Genomic DNA, 17,772 nt, shown 5'->3' on the forward strand with positions numbered 1-17,772 from the left:
TGATTATTATTATTTTTTTCTGATACAAAACTGTATGGCCATCAAATGAGATTATTAGGAGAAAGACTTAAAAGAAACCAAATAGGTAGTTGTACATGCACTTAAACTGAAATTCCATACAAAAGGATGCTTGGATTCTGAAACTAGACCTAGATTAAAAAACTGACTGGATGAAAATCCCTCAAGAGCTATGGATACACAAATAATCCCTCTTCTTCCGAAAGTCTGCAGGACACAGATCATTTCAAGCTGCGAAAATATACTAGGAAAATAAAGTGACACACTAGCCCTGCTCTGAGCTTTGTCCTAGTCATCTGCTGTCAGCCATTGTCAGAGAAGGGATACTGAGGTAACTGGATCTTCGGATTGCCTCATTATAGCCGCTATTTTGTTTTGTATAAGGTTAGTTTTTATGTTGTCAGGTTCTTACCTATGATTTGTATTGTTATTGCAACTTTATCAGTCATGTTTTCTATCTGAAGAGTGACTTCATATGCTCCTGAGTGATGAAGCTCTGCCTTTCTGATGAAAAGGATTGTGTCTGTGTTGCTGTTCCGAATTCCCACATCTTTGGAGTCTAGAGTTTGACCATCTTTCATCCAAATGATTTTGGGTCTTGGTTTACCCTGAAGAGAAAACAGGATTATTCTTTTTTTTTTTTTAGGCTAGAAAAGATTTCCTTTTTTAATTTTTCTGGTTTTTAGTGATCTGTAAGTCTAGAAAGCCTAATTTAATATGCAGAGTTGAGATAGTAAACTGTCAAAATACTTTCCAATTTCTATTTTCTTGCAGACAAATATTCACTCCCATCTGTGTGGTTTAGTGGCACCATGCCCCGAGGATGCCATTTAGTTATAGTTAGAGACTGAAATTATATTGAGAAGAAATCCAGAGAAAATACACTTGTGATGGTCTGGTGCTCTTTCCAGGCATCTGTGAAGCCAACAGTTGATCTGACTTGCTCTGATTATTATTAAGTAACAGAAGTCTTTAATATCTGAGGAGTTTATTAACTCCCCCTCCCCTTCTCATCCCTTTCATAAAACATTTGATTCTCTGTACCCAGGCATTTCTAAGCTCTTTTGAAAAATTGTTATAATCTTGAAGTCTTGGGATGTGAAACTTACCGTATAATTCTTTCTGCATTGCAGAAAGTGTTTTGATGACTGTCAACCTAAGCAGTCAGTGTTGCTACACCCATGGAAGATGACATTGTTTAATCAGTAAGATATCTGTGGTTTATATCAGTGTCACTCAGCTATTTCCAGGAAAACTGGTAGATAATATTTAGTTCTTCAAAAGTTGTTTGAGTACTACTTCCACAGTAGAGCTCCCAACCAAGAAAACAGAAAAGGGCCATATCATGTTTATTAACTGTATTTATAGTCAATCTAGCAGAAAATAACTTGGTGGGGTTTTTAGGTTTCTGCCAGATGAACATGGTGGAACACTGAAGCACAAGGCTAGGTGGATGCCGGGAGCAGCTCAGATGGGTGGGGAGGGAAAGTAAGACCATCCAGTCCAGCAGTCAGGTTTGCTTAGACTGCCCTGGACCTGAAGTCTCAGGCACTGAAATTAGGACACATACTGCCCTCCGCCTCCAGTAAACAGCAGAAAAAGCACCTCTAGAAGGCGCTTCAATTCAGTAGGTGTCTGGAACACACTGTGTAAGACTGTATGTATTTCCTTAGGCTACAGAGGAAACTTGGGATACTCAGACTCTTGGTTTAGGTGCCTAAAGGGAAGCAGAATAAAAATAAATCTTTTTGCTTTGCTGCACCTGTGTTTCAGGTTTATCTGTCTGGTATTTGCTCAGAAAGTCTGTGCAGCATAGTTTCATTTTTCTGTGGTATTGGAAAAAAACCCTTATTTTATAAGAGTCAGGCCTAGAAATTGCTATTATTTAATAGGTGCTCTTTTCTCTTGCATCTAAACCATCGGATGTATTATAATTGATTTTACAACACGCCTCATACTAAACCTTGAATGAGGAATGTGTTTGGATCTTCCATTTTCCCCATCTGGTAACTGATTTTCTTACTGCTCTCTGCCAAGGAATATAGTCACCTCAGGCCTGTAGCTCTGAAATGTTAGAGACAAGATTATTTTGTCCAGTTCCAGTGTACTTTCACCCTGGTCTCATTTCATAGAACCCTTACAAAAACCTGTTAGAGGAAGACATAGCTTCCCTTCTTCATCTGGAAGGTATAGTAGAACTTCTTGAAGAAGTAAAAGGACGTGGTGGCTTGGGTTTATTCCCTCCCCACCCCCCGCCATGTCCAAGTCTGGTTATTGGTGAACTTGACAAGATTTGATTCTATTTTACTTTCCAAATATGTGTATATTTTAAAATTATATGAAGATTCTGCTTGAAAATTTTGGCTAGGGGAATGCTTTCAAAATAAAAACAATCCACTTAAAGTGATATAATTATATGGAAATTTTATTTAAATTTCTACTTTGTCAAGGCAAATACTTGGCTAGGTTTTCAGACTGATTAAAATATTTAATAGTTCTTGATGGATTGAGTAATGAGGTGAATCAAGGATCTGGCCCTAAATATCTTGGCAAAAATGGGCATGAGAAACCATAGCATTATCTTTATCATAAGAAATGTCTTGACTATAAATCAAGCTTTGCTACTACTAGTGTTCTAGTGTGGTTGATCAGACATGATCACTCACAGCACCTCCTTTTTTGAGGTGCTATAAGTGCCAGTGAAAGACTGCAAGTGTTCGAAGTGTTGGTTTTCATATACTCTTGTATTTATAGACTGTGAAAGGCATAAACAGATAGAAAGCATGTTCCTAATACATATCTCAAGAGGATTGGATTTCTGCGATGTGTAATAGATAATCTGAGAAAGAACAGTGAGTGACAGAGTGGGTAAATAGCACACTAGAGACATTTCAGAGAGTTTACTGCCAGGGAAGAAAGAATTTAAATGCTTTTAGATGCTTATATTCATACATACATGGTGGGCAAGAAGACTGCTCAGTAATACTGTGAATTTTATCCACTAATGGCAGATAATATCGCTTCAATCCTGTGCATATGTGTGCATATGTAGTTAATTTTGAAACAATAATGTGTTGATTGCCTTCCTTTCAGCAGAATGTCCCATGTCCCACCTGCTTAATGCACTCAATAGAAAAAGGGTTAGTAATAATAATGTACTTGTTCTTTTCTGTACATTTTAATCTAAAGATTTGAATAGATTTGCAAATAGCATTTAGCCTAGGATACCTTGACAAGGTATTTAATAGAATTTCAGGTTTAAATGACATAATAGTGACTACAGAGGTCACTGGAAGGGTAACACTGAAACTGTAAATACTTACACTTTAGTTAGATTATATTCTGCCTTTTTGCAGTTTGAAGGTTACAGTCATATCTAGTTAGAGTGTTTTTCTTCAGTAGAAATAGTCAGTGATTTAAACTTTTTCAAAATACAAAGTGAAATGTTCTTTTTCCTTTGCTTTTTCTAGATATTCTGCATATTCTAATAGCTTTTGCGGTATTAAGAATTGTAGCTATAACTGCAATTCGACACTATTACAAATTTAATTCACTCAAAAAATACCCCTTGAATTAAAATTCTCTGGTTTTGTTCTCAGGCTAAAATTTGGTGTTGGTGAATAGATTTTAGCATTTTTTTTTTTGTTAGCCTTACCGTTTAGGAGATAAGAGTTTTGAATCAATTGGTTCATTTCAGCTAATTTGACAGTGCACTTGAAATCCTTAAGATTACCTTAGTACATTTTTGTGAAAACTGATGACAGGGTGAAATACTGAGACCTCAGTTAGTGTCCCCACTGAGGAAAAGTCAGGGAAGACTTGATCTTTGTCCATTTTATTTGGCAACAGCTGAATGATCAGGCAGGATATGTGAAGGTCTGGATTAGTTGCTACATGTACTTTCTGTGTCCCCGGGAAACTGAGGATGTGTCAGCTAGGACTACCTAGGGGAGCAGGGCAAAGAACTGGCAAATCTCAGAATATTGCAATGAGGCTGCTCTAAGCAAAGGAGATGGGTTTTTATGCTGGAAAAATGGTGATATAGGGACATAAGGCACAAATCTATAAAATGCCAAACTTTATAAGTTCTTCTACTGATGGGACAGCTTGCCAATTTTGTGCACGTTTTCTTCAACTCAAACATAAAAGCAGCAGCAATATCTGTTTGTTTCATTTTTTTTTTTTTTTAAGACTTACATAACTCAGAAATATCAGATGTAAAATCTTGAATTTTGCATGTGGCTAGGCCTCAGTGAAGGGGCCATTTTAGCAATTTTAGAGATAAGAAACATGAAAGAAAAAAATAAGCATGTGATTACGTTGAAGTAGTGCAAGCACGCAATTCAAGGCAGTTACTCCATGTACTGGTTTGCAACTGTTTACTGATTAGATATATCTTAGTGAAAAAGCAACTTTTCGTGTAACCCAGTAACCACAGGGCTAAAGACATTATATTTTACATAGATTTTGCTCTCATATAGATTTTTGGGTTTTTTTTGTTTTGTTTTTTTTTGTCACTGCTGGTGCTGTCTAAACAAAAGAATATAGGTAATTTGTGCATATGTGTCTCCCTTGCTGAAAAAATGTTTTGCATATCTCCAGCATCTTTTACATGAGAACTTAAAAACTCTTCACTAATAACAGTGACTATATTTCCGTTAGTGTCAACCCTGGACAGCAGAGCAATTTTAGTTTCTTCAAATTATAAATGAGGATTAGATTAAATGGTATATCTATTATTACTGAGGATATCTCTCAGATCCAGAATCTGCAATTTACAATTTCTTTTCCTATGTCTCACTCAGAAAACCTTTTCCTTTCAGACACAAATTCATGCACTGTGTTGATATTATAGTCTTGCATCTGAAAAAAATGCATGTGGTGTTTTAAAAATAGCCATTATAGTTGCTCATACAGCTGTAGGAAATGCAAAGAGAGGGTAACTGGTTCGGTCAGTCTGTGTGTATATTTTAGCAATTTTGTGCATGTCATAGCAGCACGTGTAGTTACGTGCATGCACTCTTGGTAATCCTTGGCATGCTATGTTTTTTACACCTTGAGCTCATGTACAGTAATACCCAAGTTATTTTTTGTATACACACAGATTCTATATAAGGCCAATTATGATATTCTGTTTATGTACAAACTGTAATTTTTGTAGTCAGCCTTTCAGAAATGAACATACACATTTTTGGTAAAGAAGTTGCCCGGTAACATCATGTACCTTGGCTCCAGAAGAGTAGTTAGTTGAATTCTTAAACTTTTGTGTACTTGTCTCTTTAAGGTGCATCCTATGGTCAATAAGCAAGAATGGGCTTGTATGCACTTACAACACTTTTTCCCCAAAGGGAGGAATTATGGAAGAAACTGTGACTGTAAAAAATTATGACTGAAAGAAGAGTGATTTTTTTTTTTTTTAATGTTTGCGAGGGTTTTTTAAAGCATCAGCCACATTTTAATGTAGTACTGCTTAACCAGTGAAGCAATGGGAACTTGCTTAAGGGAAATTACTTTAGGTAAGTAATGATAAATAACCATGACAAAATAGAAACAAATACATACCTGAAAAGGGATCACAATATTGATTGTCTCACCCACTTTCTTCACCAGAGTCTGTCTAAGATGGCGTGGCAACCAGATTTTGGGACGCTCTGCAGTTAAGCATTAATACATTAAATACAAAGCTTTTGATAATTTGAAATATTACTTATAGCACAAATAAGACGAAACACCAAAGGCTTGGATACTTGTAAGCATAAGGAAATTGTGCAAACACTGTTTAGACACTTAAGGGGTAGTTAATTCTCTAAGAACTTTCAAATATATTTGACTACTGGATACAAATTTAGTAACAAATCTCAGTTACATATTTTCAACTGAGCAGGTTGCAATGACAGCAGGATTAGTGAAACAGTCGCATCTAAAATGCCAGATTTAGGTGACTTCCTTCTATGTGGACTTTGTTTCTTTGGAGAAGTTTATCAGTTCAGTAGAAGGGATGGGACAAAGGTTGTATTGGAGTAAAAGAGTGATTATAGACTATGATTATTGCTATATTGATACTGCAGCTTCTTATAAATTGCTATTTGGATATATATATATATATCTCTCCAAATGGCAATATATATATATACATACTTACTCAGAAAGCACAGCAATCAATGAATTTCCTTTATCTTTCTACAGTCATTCAACTGAATGAATAGTTCTTTCTTTGAGGTGTGGAGTCTCATTGTAGCAGCTTACTTTTCACTAACAAAAAGACAACCTTAGTGCATGTTGTTGTTTTTTTTTTTTATCTAGACCTTGCTTTCCTCTACCTCACTTTCAATGTTCTCCATGTGTGCCTTATTCTTTTCCCTGTCATTTACAGAAATGTTTTATTAACATACAGTTGGAGTATCTGTCTTCATTTGGTTTTGAGAGGTACTACAACTTTGTTTCATTTGCACTGAGTAATTTTACTGTCAGTGAGACTCTGGGAGACACTGCATGTGAGTCAAGGTTGAGAAATCCACTATTAGCAGCTCTTGATATCTTTTGGGCTCCATTGCTGTTGGGTGATACACAGGGTGTTAATTAATAACCTAGGGCAGTCAAGTACAGATAACTGCTTTTATTTAGATGGATCTCTTGCCATAGCCAATGTGGTCAATTTGCAGTAATATAACAGCTTTTCCAGCACAGAGCTAAATATTGAAAAATATGTCTCTTAAATGCTGATAGTGACATTATAAGAGATGAAATGGCCATATTTTGAAAGTAAGAAGTAGTATTTTGTTATTAAAGCTATGCTTTAGAAATTTAAGACCTGGACAGTATAGTAATGTTCTCAGAATCAGAAAATATTGGGCGTTTGGTCAAAGGGAAAGAGCTGTTTGGGTGTTATTCTCAGAAGACAGCGTAGGTTTTTCAGTCTCAGAGTTTCTCTGTATGGGTACATGATTTGAATTTTGACCAGAGGAAATACATTAAAAAGACTTATTCAGTCTAGATACTCACGTAGGATCTCTTGAACAGTAATGGGCTCTTTGATTATTGCTGCTCCACTCTCACCAGCCAAATTTATAGCCTTTATACGGAAATGAAGTTTGTCCCCTGTGACCAGGTCTTTAATCAGTGCAGATGTGCGCTCAGTTAGACCAGGAAGAGCTGGAATCCATTCTGTAGCTGCAAGTACAGGATTTGCATATTGTAATATATTTTTCCAAACTGATGCCTTGTCTACAATTGAAAGTAAATTTATGTTGGGGTAAAACGAATTTAACATGCAATTGCACACTTAAAAGGGAGTAAACTAAGCTGGGAAAAGAACTCTGGATCTAGAAGATGTGTTTACACATGGAGTTTATTAAGGAATGTATACACTTTGTTTATTCAAAATAGCTAAGGGTAAGGGAATCATCTTTGTGTAGTTCCTTTGACATTCTGTTTTACAGAGCTTAGAGCTGTGGGCTTCTCTGCATTTATTTTTATGAGCAAGGCGGGGGAGAGAATTTTGGAAGTGTTTTTAGCAAGAAAGTGAAACTTTAATTTTTTCTTGCAATAATTGTATTTCATATGGGTTTCCAAATGGATTGCTGAGAGCCACATATGCTGAAAACGATAGTAGAGTACATAACTGCTGGAATTTATTATTAGCTTCTCAACTGACACTGTAGAACAGAGTTCTTAGGGTTTCCTTATTTAGTCTAATGACACAGAAGTAGGACTTATAAAATAATTCTTCTGTGATGATGCCATAGGGATTCTGGTAATACCATGACAATATCTCATTAATGACTATAAATTATTGCTGGATAAATTATACCATGTAAAAACCATAGTTTAGGTTATATGGCAGATGAGCTTAGTGTCAGAGAAAATTTCATGATTGAAATGATTACAAAATTGTTTCATTTTTATGACATAAATGTTATGTTGTAGCATCACAGTAAATTGAGTATTGTAGCTGTGGTTTAGTTATACTCTTTATTTTCAGACCACAAGTATTAAATGAAAGTTTGACTGTTGTTGCAGTCATGTTATTCTGTTGGTTTTAAGGAATACACAATTGGTGAATGCTATGAAAGTACAGCAGTGACAATAGAACAGGACTGCTATTTTTGTAGTACTTTTCTGTGTTAATGTTTATGATGATTGTGAAGATGATGTTATGGTGCATGTGGCTTTTATGGTTTTACAGTCAGGTCATGGTAAGTCTGGTGTTGGTCGGCAAGGATGTTAGTCAAAGATTAGAATTCAAATTTGATTATACTGGATATGCTTAATTTATTGTGATATTGCAGTGTAGCTATTGCAATTGTAGTATTTTAATAATGTTCAGTTGTTGGTGCCTAGTATTTGTGCTTACTTACATCCGTCTTTGCAATATTCCACAATATAACCATCTAATCCCCCAGCTCCGATCCGTTCAGGGGGTCTCCACTTCAAGGCAACAGTGCTGTCAGAAACATCTTCCACTGTAAAGTGGGTTGGTTCACTTGGAGGAGCTATAAGGAAATACGTAGAAGTAAATTCTGAGAAATAGCAATATAACTGTGAGAATTCAAAGGCTATAGAAGGAGTGATTAACAGCTGAATTATATACCACTATCCATTTCAATAAAATAAATCTAGCTGAAACTCAGTTGCAAAATGTAACACCTCATATTTCATGTAATAGAAGTGCAATATAAGATTCTTATAACAGGGAGGGGAACAAGAGGTTAAAATAGTAGTTCCTGTTCACCTATGCTCCCTTACGAGTAAAAGCCAGTGAAAAAAGAAGGGAGTCAAATTGTCAGCAGAAGCCTGCAGAAAAGTTTAGAAATAAAAATGCATACAATTTGTATGCTGTACTTACATCCTGTTTGTAATTAGACAAAAGTCACATGACAGACCAAATTAATCAGTGGCTAAATTTGACTTCACTCATTTTCCTCTAGCAGTGGAGAAAATGACCAAAAGTTATAACTATATGTTTACAGAAACACTAGTTCTGAATTGTGCATTTGTTATAGAGACATGCCTGAGAAACATTTTTGGGGGCTGAAAAACTTTCACTTCAGTTAGGTATAGCTATTTCATATCTTCTCAGAACAGGAGTGTCATGGCTCTTTTTAAATCCATAGTTCACAAAGACCACTAGCTAAATTCAGTCATCTTAAGCATGACTGTTGTCTACTAATTAAGAAATGATCAAAAAAAGCCCTTACTGGAGAATCTCAAATACACACGAATGCTACTGTGAAATCATTGGTTCCAAAAAGCAAACAGAAAGATAACTCTTCCAAAATAACATTTAGAGTACTGGAACATAACATTTAGTATATGTGGCATTAAAGCAATCATGTTAAAGAAATGTGTGTTTGGCATCCTCTGTGTATATGTATTATAAACTGAACATCTTTTGAATATATGTAACAGATTTTATGTATTAGAAATATTAAATATAAAGTAAGTTAAATATAGTTTATAAATTGTGCAACTGATTGAAATTAATCTTAATTCCAAAGTAACTGTAAAAACAAACAAACAAAAATTTAAAAGTTATCACCCAGTTTCCTTTCTGTAGCTGCATCAAAGTTTTTCATATTCAAATGGCACTAAGGACTGTGAACAGCACACAGGAGGCAAAGGCAGTTGAGAGCATACACAACCACACAGTACACAATCAAAACCCCAAACCTCTTCTCTGAAGCAGTAAGTATGAACTTTATCCTTAATCAAGTAAAACTCTGCCTATCCTATGAAAACTTTGGACCTTTTTTTTCAGTAGCTCCGCTTGATGGTTTTCGTTTGCCCTCTTTTGTTGCAGACCAGCCGTTGTGTATTTGAAGTCCAGAATTAAGAGACCCTTCTTGTAATTCATCCTTTCCTTCTGACCCCTTCACTGCATCACCTGCTTTTACATTATCTCCCTCAGCAGCCTGCCCCCCTTCACTGATATTTGTAGATTCATCAACTCTAGTCATTTTGATCTCCAGCTATTTGTATTTTTGTGGATCTTCTTTCTAAAGCTCTTAGCAGGCAGGCTTCCCGAGGACTCCTTTAGTTTGCTCCTTGTTCAGGGACTGCAGGAAATGCTGCACTGCTGTGTTGGGAAGGATTATTTATAGAAAATCATTCCTCAAATATTTTCTTAATCAGCTATTCTGTTAGCTGTGGATAGGGCCAGGATTAAGGGAGTACTGGGTGGGATACTGTGATATTTGCACCCATGAGGGAATGGGAGAAGCGGAGAGGGACAGGGAAATTTCTCTCAATTAGTTCTCCTCCTTTCCAGATCCAGCTTGACTCTCACACTTCTAATTATACTAACTAAAAATTCATCAGCAATTTCATGAAACTGGAACCTCTGTGCTTCTCGGGAAGGGGAATGAGGGATAGAGAAGAGGAAGATTACAAAGGAAAAAGTTTATTAAATACAGAATATAGAGATTGTTGATAGCCTCTTTCATAATATGTTGTTTTTAGTTATAAGGGCAGTTGAAGAGAAGAGGTGAAAATTGTCCTGTCTTGGTTTTATCCTAGTAATAATATAGAGTGTGGTAAAACTCACCAATTGGCATGAAGGGTTGCGAGGGAGGGCTTGGCCGGGACATGCCAATAGAATTCACAGCATAAATCCGCATCTCATAAACTACTCCTTCAATCATTCGCTTGGCTTCATAGGTTAGCTCTTTTAAAAGGTCAAAGTTCAGTCTCATCCATCGATAGCTCTTCTTCTTCTTCCTCTCTAAAATATAGCCTGAAAAGGATAGCTCTTATGGTGGAAAAGAACTACGAATCATTATCTCACATGCAGGAAAAAAGAAAATGGCCTTTTTTTTTTTTTCCCCCCAAGGGCATAAAAGAGCCAAAGGTGATTCAGAATTATTCTATATAACTGAATTGTGTGAAGCTTTGGTATTTTCCTGTGGTTTCTTTTTGTATTACTTTCCTTCTCTCTGACATTCTTACCTGAACAATTATACTTTTTAGAGTAGAAGTTATTTAGAGTTGTCTATGTCTGGTATTAGGCTATAAGCACATTTTGCATGCTATACAGTGCTATTAAGGTATTTAGATGTGTGAAAAATAGAGATACTAGCAGAGCTGGTTTAAATGGTACATCCTTTTTGGTGAGAATGCAGTCATTCACTCCTAATAGCAGAGAAATGCATGAGACAGCAGTTCAACAGAAAGCCCTTTCAGTGGAAGAGAAATTGCCTTTAAATGTGTAAGATGAAACACAGAGTTAAATATATAATTTCTTTCTTATATTCTGCTGCAACTCACTAATCTTGACTAAAAGCATAAATCCCAAAGCAAAAAATTAGTTGGAAGAACAGTCTGATGCTTCCCTTTGGGTTTTTTAAATTTGTTTTTGTTTTTAAAAATTATTTATCAAAGAACTTATGTTAGATCTCTGTGTCCATTGCTAAGTGGTAGAATTGCAGAGTGCTTCCCAGACAGTGCAGATCCCAGGTCTGCTTCGGCCCTAGAGTGGAGGAAGTCCTGGCCACGCACTATTTTTCTTGCTCTGATTCTCTTGGGAAGGAAAATGAACCTGTATGATTACAGAGAACCAAGAGAGCTGGATGCACTGCAGAACAGATCTGTAGAATAGCTTACATGTAGTCTGTATGCCCGGAATCCAGGTCTTTAGTAAATCTCCCTTGCCCCTTCAACATCCACAGCCTTTCCCACCCTACCGTGCTGTTTTTCAGGATGACTAAGTCAGGCTGGGTTGTCAGTTTAAAAGATGAACTTCTCATTTCCCAAAACTGGGAATGGAATCTGTTATTCTTGATCCTTGATGTGAAGGATGGTTGCGTATCACATTGGAAATGTTTGTGTAAGTTATTTTCCAGTGACTTGCTACAAAGGAGTTATCAACTGTTTCTTTCCATCTAAGCTATATTAAATTTCTGCTCATTCTCCGTGTTGCAGATAGTATGCCTGGATGTGATGCATGTGGACTTCTTTTAAACAGACTTTGTTTTAAAAGCTATTAATCTTTTAACTATGGAGTGAATAATCAGAAAATACACTGAATAGTGATTTACACGTACCATTGTGTGTATTGTATGTCTGTTTCTACCCATGGTCTACAGAGGCTATGTCTGTATCAGTGGTCAGCTACAGTAGTGTAAACACATTGTAAAGACTTATGAATTGAGTTGTATAGGTCAGTCACCTGCTGCTCACAAAGGTCGTGGCAATCAAGCTTGCAAATGTCCCTTTGGTATACCTGGGAAGTATAGTTCACACTTTGTCTGATGGGAGGTGCAGAACAACAGGCATCTTTGCTGACATAATATACGCACAGACATCATGCATCAGCACCCTCTCCTGTTTACACTGAGTTGCAAGAGGAGCATGGGAGTCTGCAGAATGTTTTGGGAAATGAGCTGATGGACATTTGAGCTGATGGGTTGTATCATCACTTCTAATGTATAAAGTTACTCCTGGCATGCTTGTTTTCAGTAGCTTTTAAACAGGATTAAATGCTGTAGCGAAGAACCTATGGTTCCTTTGACATGTTCCTGTTTTTTTTTTTTTCTCTCTTCACTAGGGTTTGTGAGACTGAGTGAAGCTTTAGCATCTCAGTTTCTGTTTTTCTGCCACTGTAGATATGCATAGTTTCCTGTCAGAACTGAGACACTTCTTCACTGTGGCATACCAGAATTGCAATTAAAAAAAAAAAAAAAAGGTAAAAAGACAATACTGGTACTATCGGTGCCATTTGGTAAAGCAGATTATTTCCCCAAATGCACAGAATGTGTGATAGATAAAGATATTACTTTAGTAATATAAAACATACATGAGACCCCATGTAAGGTTTGTGTAACAGTGAAGATGAAGTGTGAATTTCTTTTCTGTATCTGGTGGATATAGCTAATAAAGACTGTAGCAGACTGCCTACAAAGCCATCTGTAACAATATGAAGACGAATAAGAATACATATGTCCCTTTCCCCTGCCTTTTTAACTTGCCTTTAAAGCTTTGTTTGAATAGTGCTGTATCTTGGCTTCCCCCCTGCCAAGCGTTTTATTCTAGCTGTACTAGTAGTACAGTCCTGTGCTAACTGAAGAAACCTCCTCATGTAGTGCAAAGGGTTGTTAGTGGAACATTAACAACATCGTTCTTTTAATAGTGAAACAAAATGAAGAACTTTTCAAAATATGCATCCTGAGAACTCTACAAAACCAAATCATGGGCTTCGCGTACTCAAGGGTGGGGTTTGGCTGTGGTAATGGGACAGCTGGTGGTACCTATCTTTGCACATAATCGTTTAAATTGTTAACTTCTTGCTTGCTTCCTGTCAGAACAGATGAAACCACAGAGGACTGGCCCAGTAGTATCTTATTTATTCCTGCACAGATAACTTCTGTTGATTTAAATGAGATTAATCTGTTCTTGTGGAAGTGAATGAAGTCCAAATACCCAAAAGCAACTAAAAACTCCTCTCGATACTATACAGGTGGTTAAAATATTTTTAGAACATTTCTAGCCCTAGCATCCCCATGGGAGTCCATATAGCTTCCAGTGTATTTTTATTTATTTTTTCTTTTAAAGAAACTCAAACTCCAGTGATCTTTATTAAACAAATTGCTAGATTTGGAGTCTGGAGGAATTTTTCCCTAAAACTGGACAACACCTTGCATTATTTTCTTTTCTTTCTGAGGATCACAGGGAGTTTTATCTAAAAACCACCGTGCTCTGCAAGGAACTTAAAGTGGTATCAGTGATATTCTTGATTGCTTCTGCTCATTTTCTGTATCACATTATAACTTTGGCCTCTAGTTTTTAGTACAAATTTTAAAGTCATTAAAATGACTGAAAAATGTTTTGTGACTCATGGTGTATGGTTGTAAATGAAATAGAATTATGAAAAAGTTTTTGAAAAGAAATGTGTATTGCATAAGTGCTTGAGATTGCAGACAACTGCAGTTGATGACTGAGGTGGCCAGAGATCTGTTTTGGTATTCCTAGGTAAGTCCAAAGGCCTGCATACTGACCTAGAATTTCAGTCTTCAATGAGGATATTTAGCATTAACTATTTTTGGTATCACCTTCTTCTGCTTTGGTAACTTAGTCGCTGAAATGTTTCTCTGATTCAAACAGCATGGGTAGGCGGCACTCTGTCCCTAAAATTGAATGGCCAGACTGGAGCAGTTTGAAGGTCTGCCATATTAGAGTAGTTAGTTTCTGAGGGTCAGCCTTCCTAGAGTGAATAACCATGGAGAATTCTTCTGTGCCGTTTTAAAGGAGCAGCAAAAAATACAGGGAAGGTTGCTGGGGACTTCATATTTTAACACTTCTTACCAAGTACTGGTTGCCCACCATCATATTTAGGGGGTTGCCACTGCACAGTACAGTAGTCTTCTCCGATGTTGCTGATCTTGGGAGCTTCTGGAGGGTCAGGAACATCTGAAGAAAGTGTGAGCATGAATAAGAGTTTCAAGAGTATTCTGTATACTAGTAAATGAAATATTTTTCTTTAACACTTTTTCCATATCATGTTGATACAGCTTTGTCAGATAGCAACAGTATGTACAATTGAGACTGTATGATTATCTAAAAGCAATTTTATTTGATAATTTCTAACTGTGTTTATAACCTGACTTTTTTTTTCTTATATCTGGCAGGTTATAAATAAGTTAAATATTATGAACAATTTTATAAAAATGAATGACTCAAAATCACTTTCCCCCCAGCTCTTCTGTAGCTCATAGTGGCAATCTGTTTATCTCATATCAATACATTATGTCTCTTTATTCCATTAACCTTTTACTGTTCATAGAATGAAGTAATCTTTGCTTAAAAACATAAATCACAACAAAATGACAGGAAGTTTTTCTTATCTCAGACAAGCATAAAGCAAATACTTTGGAATGGAATATCATCTATAAAATGACAGGATCACTTGAAACACATAAAAAGGAAATAACTGGATTTCTACTGGGAGTTGTTCTCTTACCTTTTCACACAGAAGGCAACTACCTGTGAAAAATAATTCTGCCAAATTTTGTGATTGTGAGTATTCCTGTCTTTACATTTAGAAAAACAGAAAAGGATCATAAAGTCAGCACTTGCCTCAGTTTTAGAGAAGGGTGAGTTTCAGTGAACTCAAGAGGCTTTCATGCTCTAGTTGTTTCCTTCCTTCACTTACCAATAACTTTGACTGTGATATCAGCCTTATCTTCTCCCACTGGGTTCTTAACTATAACTCTGTATACTCCCTCATCGTCCTTTTCTGCTCCTTCAATGATGAAGACACAGTGGTCTTCATGCATCTCCACACGAACTCTGCCTTCAGATTCAAACAGAAGCTGTGGGCAGTGAAAGTAACAGATAAAGTCATTTTAAGTTGTGCCAGGGACAACCTAATGAGCCTTTATGTAAGCTGGTGAAAATCTTCAAGTCATTGAATATTCTAAAAATTATTGAAAAGGTATAAAGTTTTTCAAGTTCTATTTGTATGTAGAAGAGAGAAAATATAGACTAAGTGGCTCACATAAATAACATTTGGGAAAACTGGTTCTGAAAATCTGCTGGTTGTTAAGATTCGTTGCTAGTTACACATACCCAGTTACATTTCAAAAAAGTTGCTAAGTACTTCCACAAATTCCTACTTCAGACAGCTGCTAGTATAAATCTAAAGAGTTTCATGGGTATCAGTTGGGTACTGTGTAAAGTCAAGAAGGTTTGCAAATTCAAATTCAGATGGTTGAGCAAACATTCCTGATCCACAGTATCTACATTTGACATCAGATAACATGGATTTGAACAATTTCCCTCTAAAAAAATTACCATGTTTCTTTTAAATATTAATGGTATCAGTGTGATTTCTGTCACTAACTTTCTGCCCCTCTCTGAGGTGAGGTCTCAAAATAATGACCACAACTTTGCTATACACTTATAAGACACTCCTTTCTTCATGTTCCAGCCTATCTGTAGACTTAGAACAGGGACCATTAGAAAGCATATGTGCCTGAATAGTGACTGGTACAGCAGAATCTTAACACTTAAAAAGGTTTATTGTTCCATAATAAATGTAAAATATTTTTTACTCTATCAAAATAAAAAAGTTGCTTATTATGAAAAGGAAACTTGCTGGAAGATGACTCCTCTTTCACTGTTTTGTACATACTTAGTCTTCTCTCTTGACCCATTGTAATCTTTCCCTGTGTCCTGTAAGATTTTGTGCTAGTTTTTTTCCCTCTAGTTATTGTTGAAGCTTACAGGTTAGTGGGGGGAAAAAAGGGACAAATATTCACAAATATATTAAAAAGAGTTTTCAAATAACTGCTTTGGTTCCTTGTAATCCAGCCACCATGTGATGGTGATTAGAAAGAAATTTCCTCAACCAACATTTTACTCTAAAATTACTCACCAGATCTCTTGTGCCCATTCAAAGTGTTTGGTAATTACCATTGTAAGGCAGGATGTTGGGCCTGATTCAACAATTTTAATATCTACTGACTTTTTAATTTTATTTCCTTCTGAATATGACCTTTTATCTGGAAAACAATTTGTGTGTCTGCCTAAATAATAAGGAACTTACCTTACTATCAGTATTTAAATCACTGCTGTTTTCTGAGGGAGTCATGGAATCATCATTGCTTCGAATAAGGTCACTTTTCTAGACAAGCAAAGAAACCAGAGGAAGTCAGCTAAGCCTCTTCGAGCAGAGCAGTAAAGCTGCTTCTGCAAGACAGAGAAGAGTCCATAGGTTTGTTAGGGGGATTGAATAAGGAGATGTGAGAAAAGCGAAGAGCAAAATGAGGCAGCAAGCAGACCTGGGAAGGAAATCAACTGATACAAAACTAAAAAGCAGAAATGGAAATAGATGTATCACACTGCAGTGAATTAAGGGAAGGATAAGTCAGCAAAAACCAAATTTACAGCTTAACAAACTAAGGTGAATGACATTCCTGCAGTAGAATTGTAACTGGTTGTGAATCTGTGTCCTGTGGTAGTAGTTACTCATCTTGTGTAACCGCAAAAATAAGGATTACTCCTTTCTGTCACAATGGGATAGTAAGCCAATGTAAGTGTTTAAACACTCAGAAATACAGCAGGTCTGTAACGCACATCAAACAATGTATTCTGAAGCTGTACTACTGTTTGTTTAGGATTTCATTAGTAAGTGTATGTTATACATTCTTCAAATCAAGACTGGCTTCTTTTACTCATATGTTGAAACTTCACACCTTAGAAATACCACTGTATAGGGTTTGTCTAATACCCAGTTGTCATTTTATCAGAGATGCTTGTGTATGAGAGAGTTAATTTATCTTGGTTCCCAGAGGAGAGACAAATGTTTTGGGTTTTTTTTGTTTTTTTTGTTTGTTTCCATACTAATTCTTCATTGCAGAAAAAAGTCCTGAGGGTTATTAAATACACTAACCTGAACAAAGAATGCCACAGAATCAAGAAGAAATGAGATTGGGTAAATTAATATAATTTGCAATATTGTTTTGTCTGTATCTACACCTACGGGAAGCGTAATGATGCTGTGGCATATTATACAATGTATTTCTGTGTCTTGAGTTACAGTTCAAGAGCCCACAGATGGTGAGGGGTGGAAATGATCTGAGATGGCCAGAAAGGAAGCTTATTTAACATTTTGTGTCTAGCTTCTAAATTCTTTCTTTGATGTTTTGTAGTTGCTTTGATAAGGCAAACAGCAAGTGTCCTCTATTTTCATTATACCAAATAAAGTTTTACCCCAGCAGTCTGCAAAGAAGACATTTTCTTCACAGACTGTTGAATTCTTGA

The 17,772-nt window shown here is 36.2% G+C and overlaps 1 protein-coding gene across 1 annotated transcript in view; it reads right to left on the bottom strand.

The window, feature by feature from the left end:
- MYBPC3 (myosin binding protein C3) overlaps positions 1-17,772 on the bottom strand; it is a 64,319-nt gene that overhangs the window by 11,209 nt on the left and 35,338 nt on the right. The window contains exons 22-29 of the mRNA XM_086749894.1: positions 16,556-16,633; positions 15,161-15,320; positions 14,314-14,418; positions 10,562-10,750; positions 8,376-8,510; positions 7,021-7,188; positions 5,581-5,669; positions 431-626 (exon numbers count right to left, since the gene is read on the bottom strand). Of these exons, the coding sequence (XP_086606020.1) occupies positions 431-626; positions 5,581-5,669; positions 7,021-7,188; positions 8,376-8,510; positions 10,562-10,750; positions 14,314-14,418; positions 15,161-15,320; positions 16,556-16,633 (1,120 nt within the window). The remainder of the gene's footprint in view (positions 1-430; positions 627-5,580; positions 5,670-7,020; positions 7,189-8,375; positions 8,511-10,561; positions 10,751-14,313; positions 14,419-15,160; positions 15,321-16,555; positions 16,634-17,772) is intronic.

Source organism: Chlamydotis macqueenii, chromosome 5, assembly GCF_036417535.1.
Source record: "Chlamydotis macqueenii isolate bChlMac1 chromosome 5, bChlMac1.mat, whole genome shotgun sequence".
NCBI lineage: Eukaryota > Metazoa > Chordata > Aves > Otidiformes > Otididae > Chlamydotis > Chlamydotis macqueenii.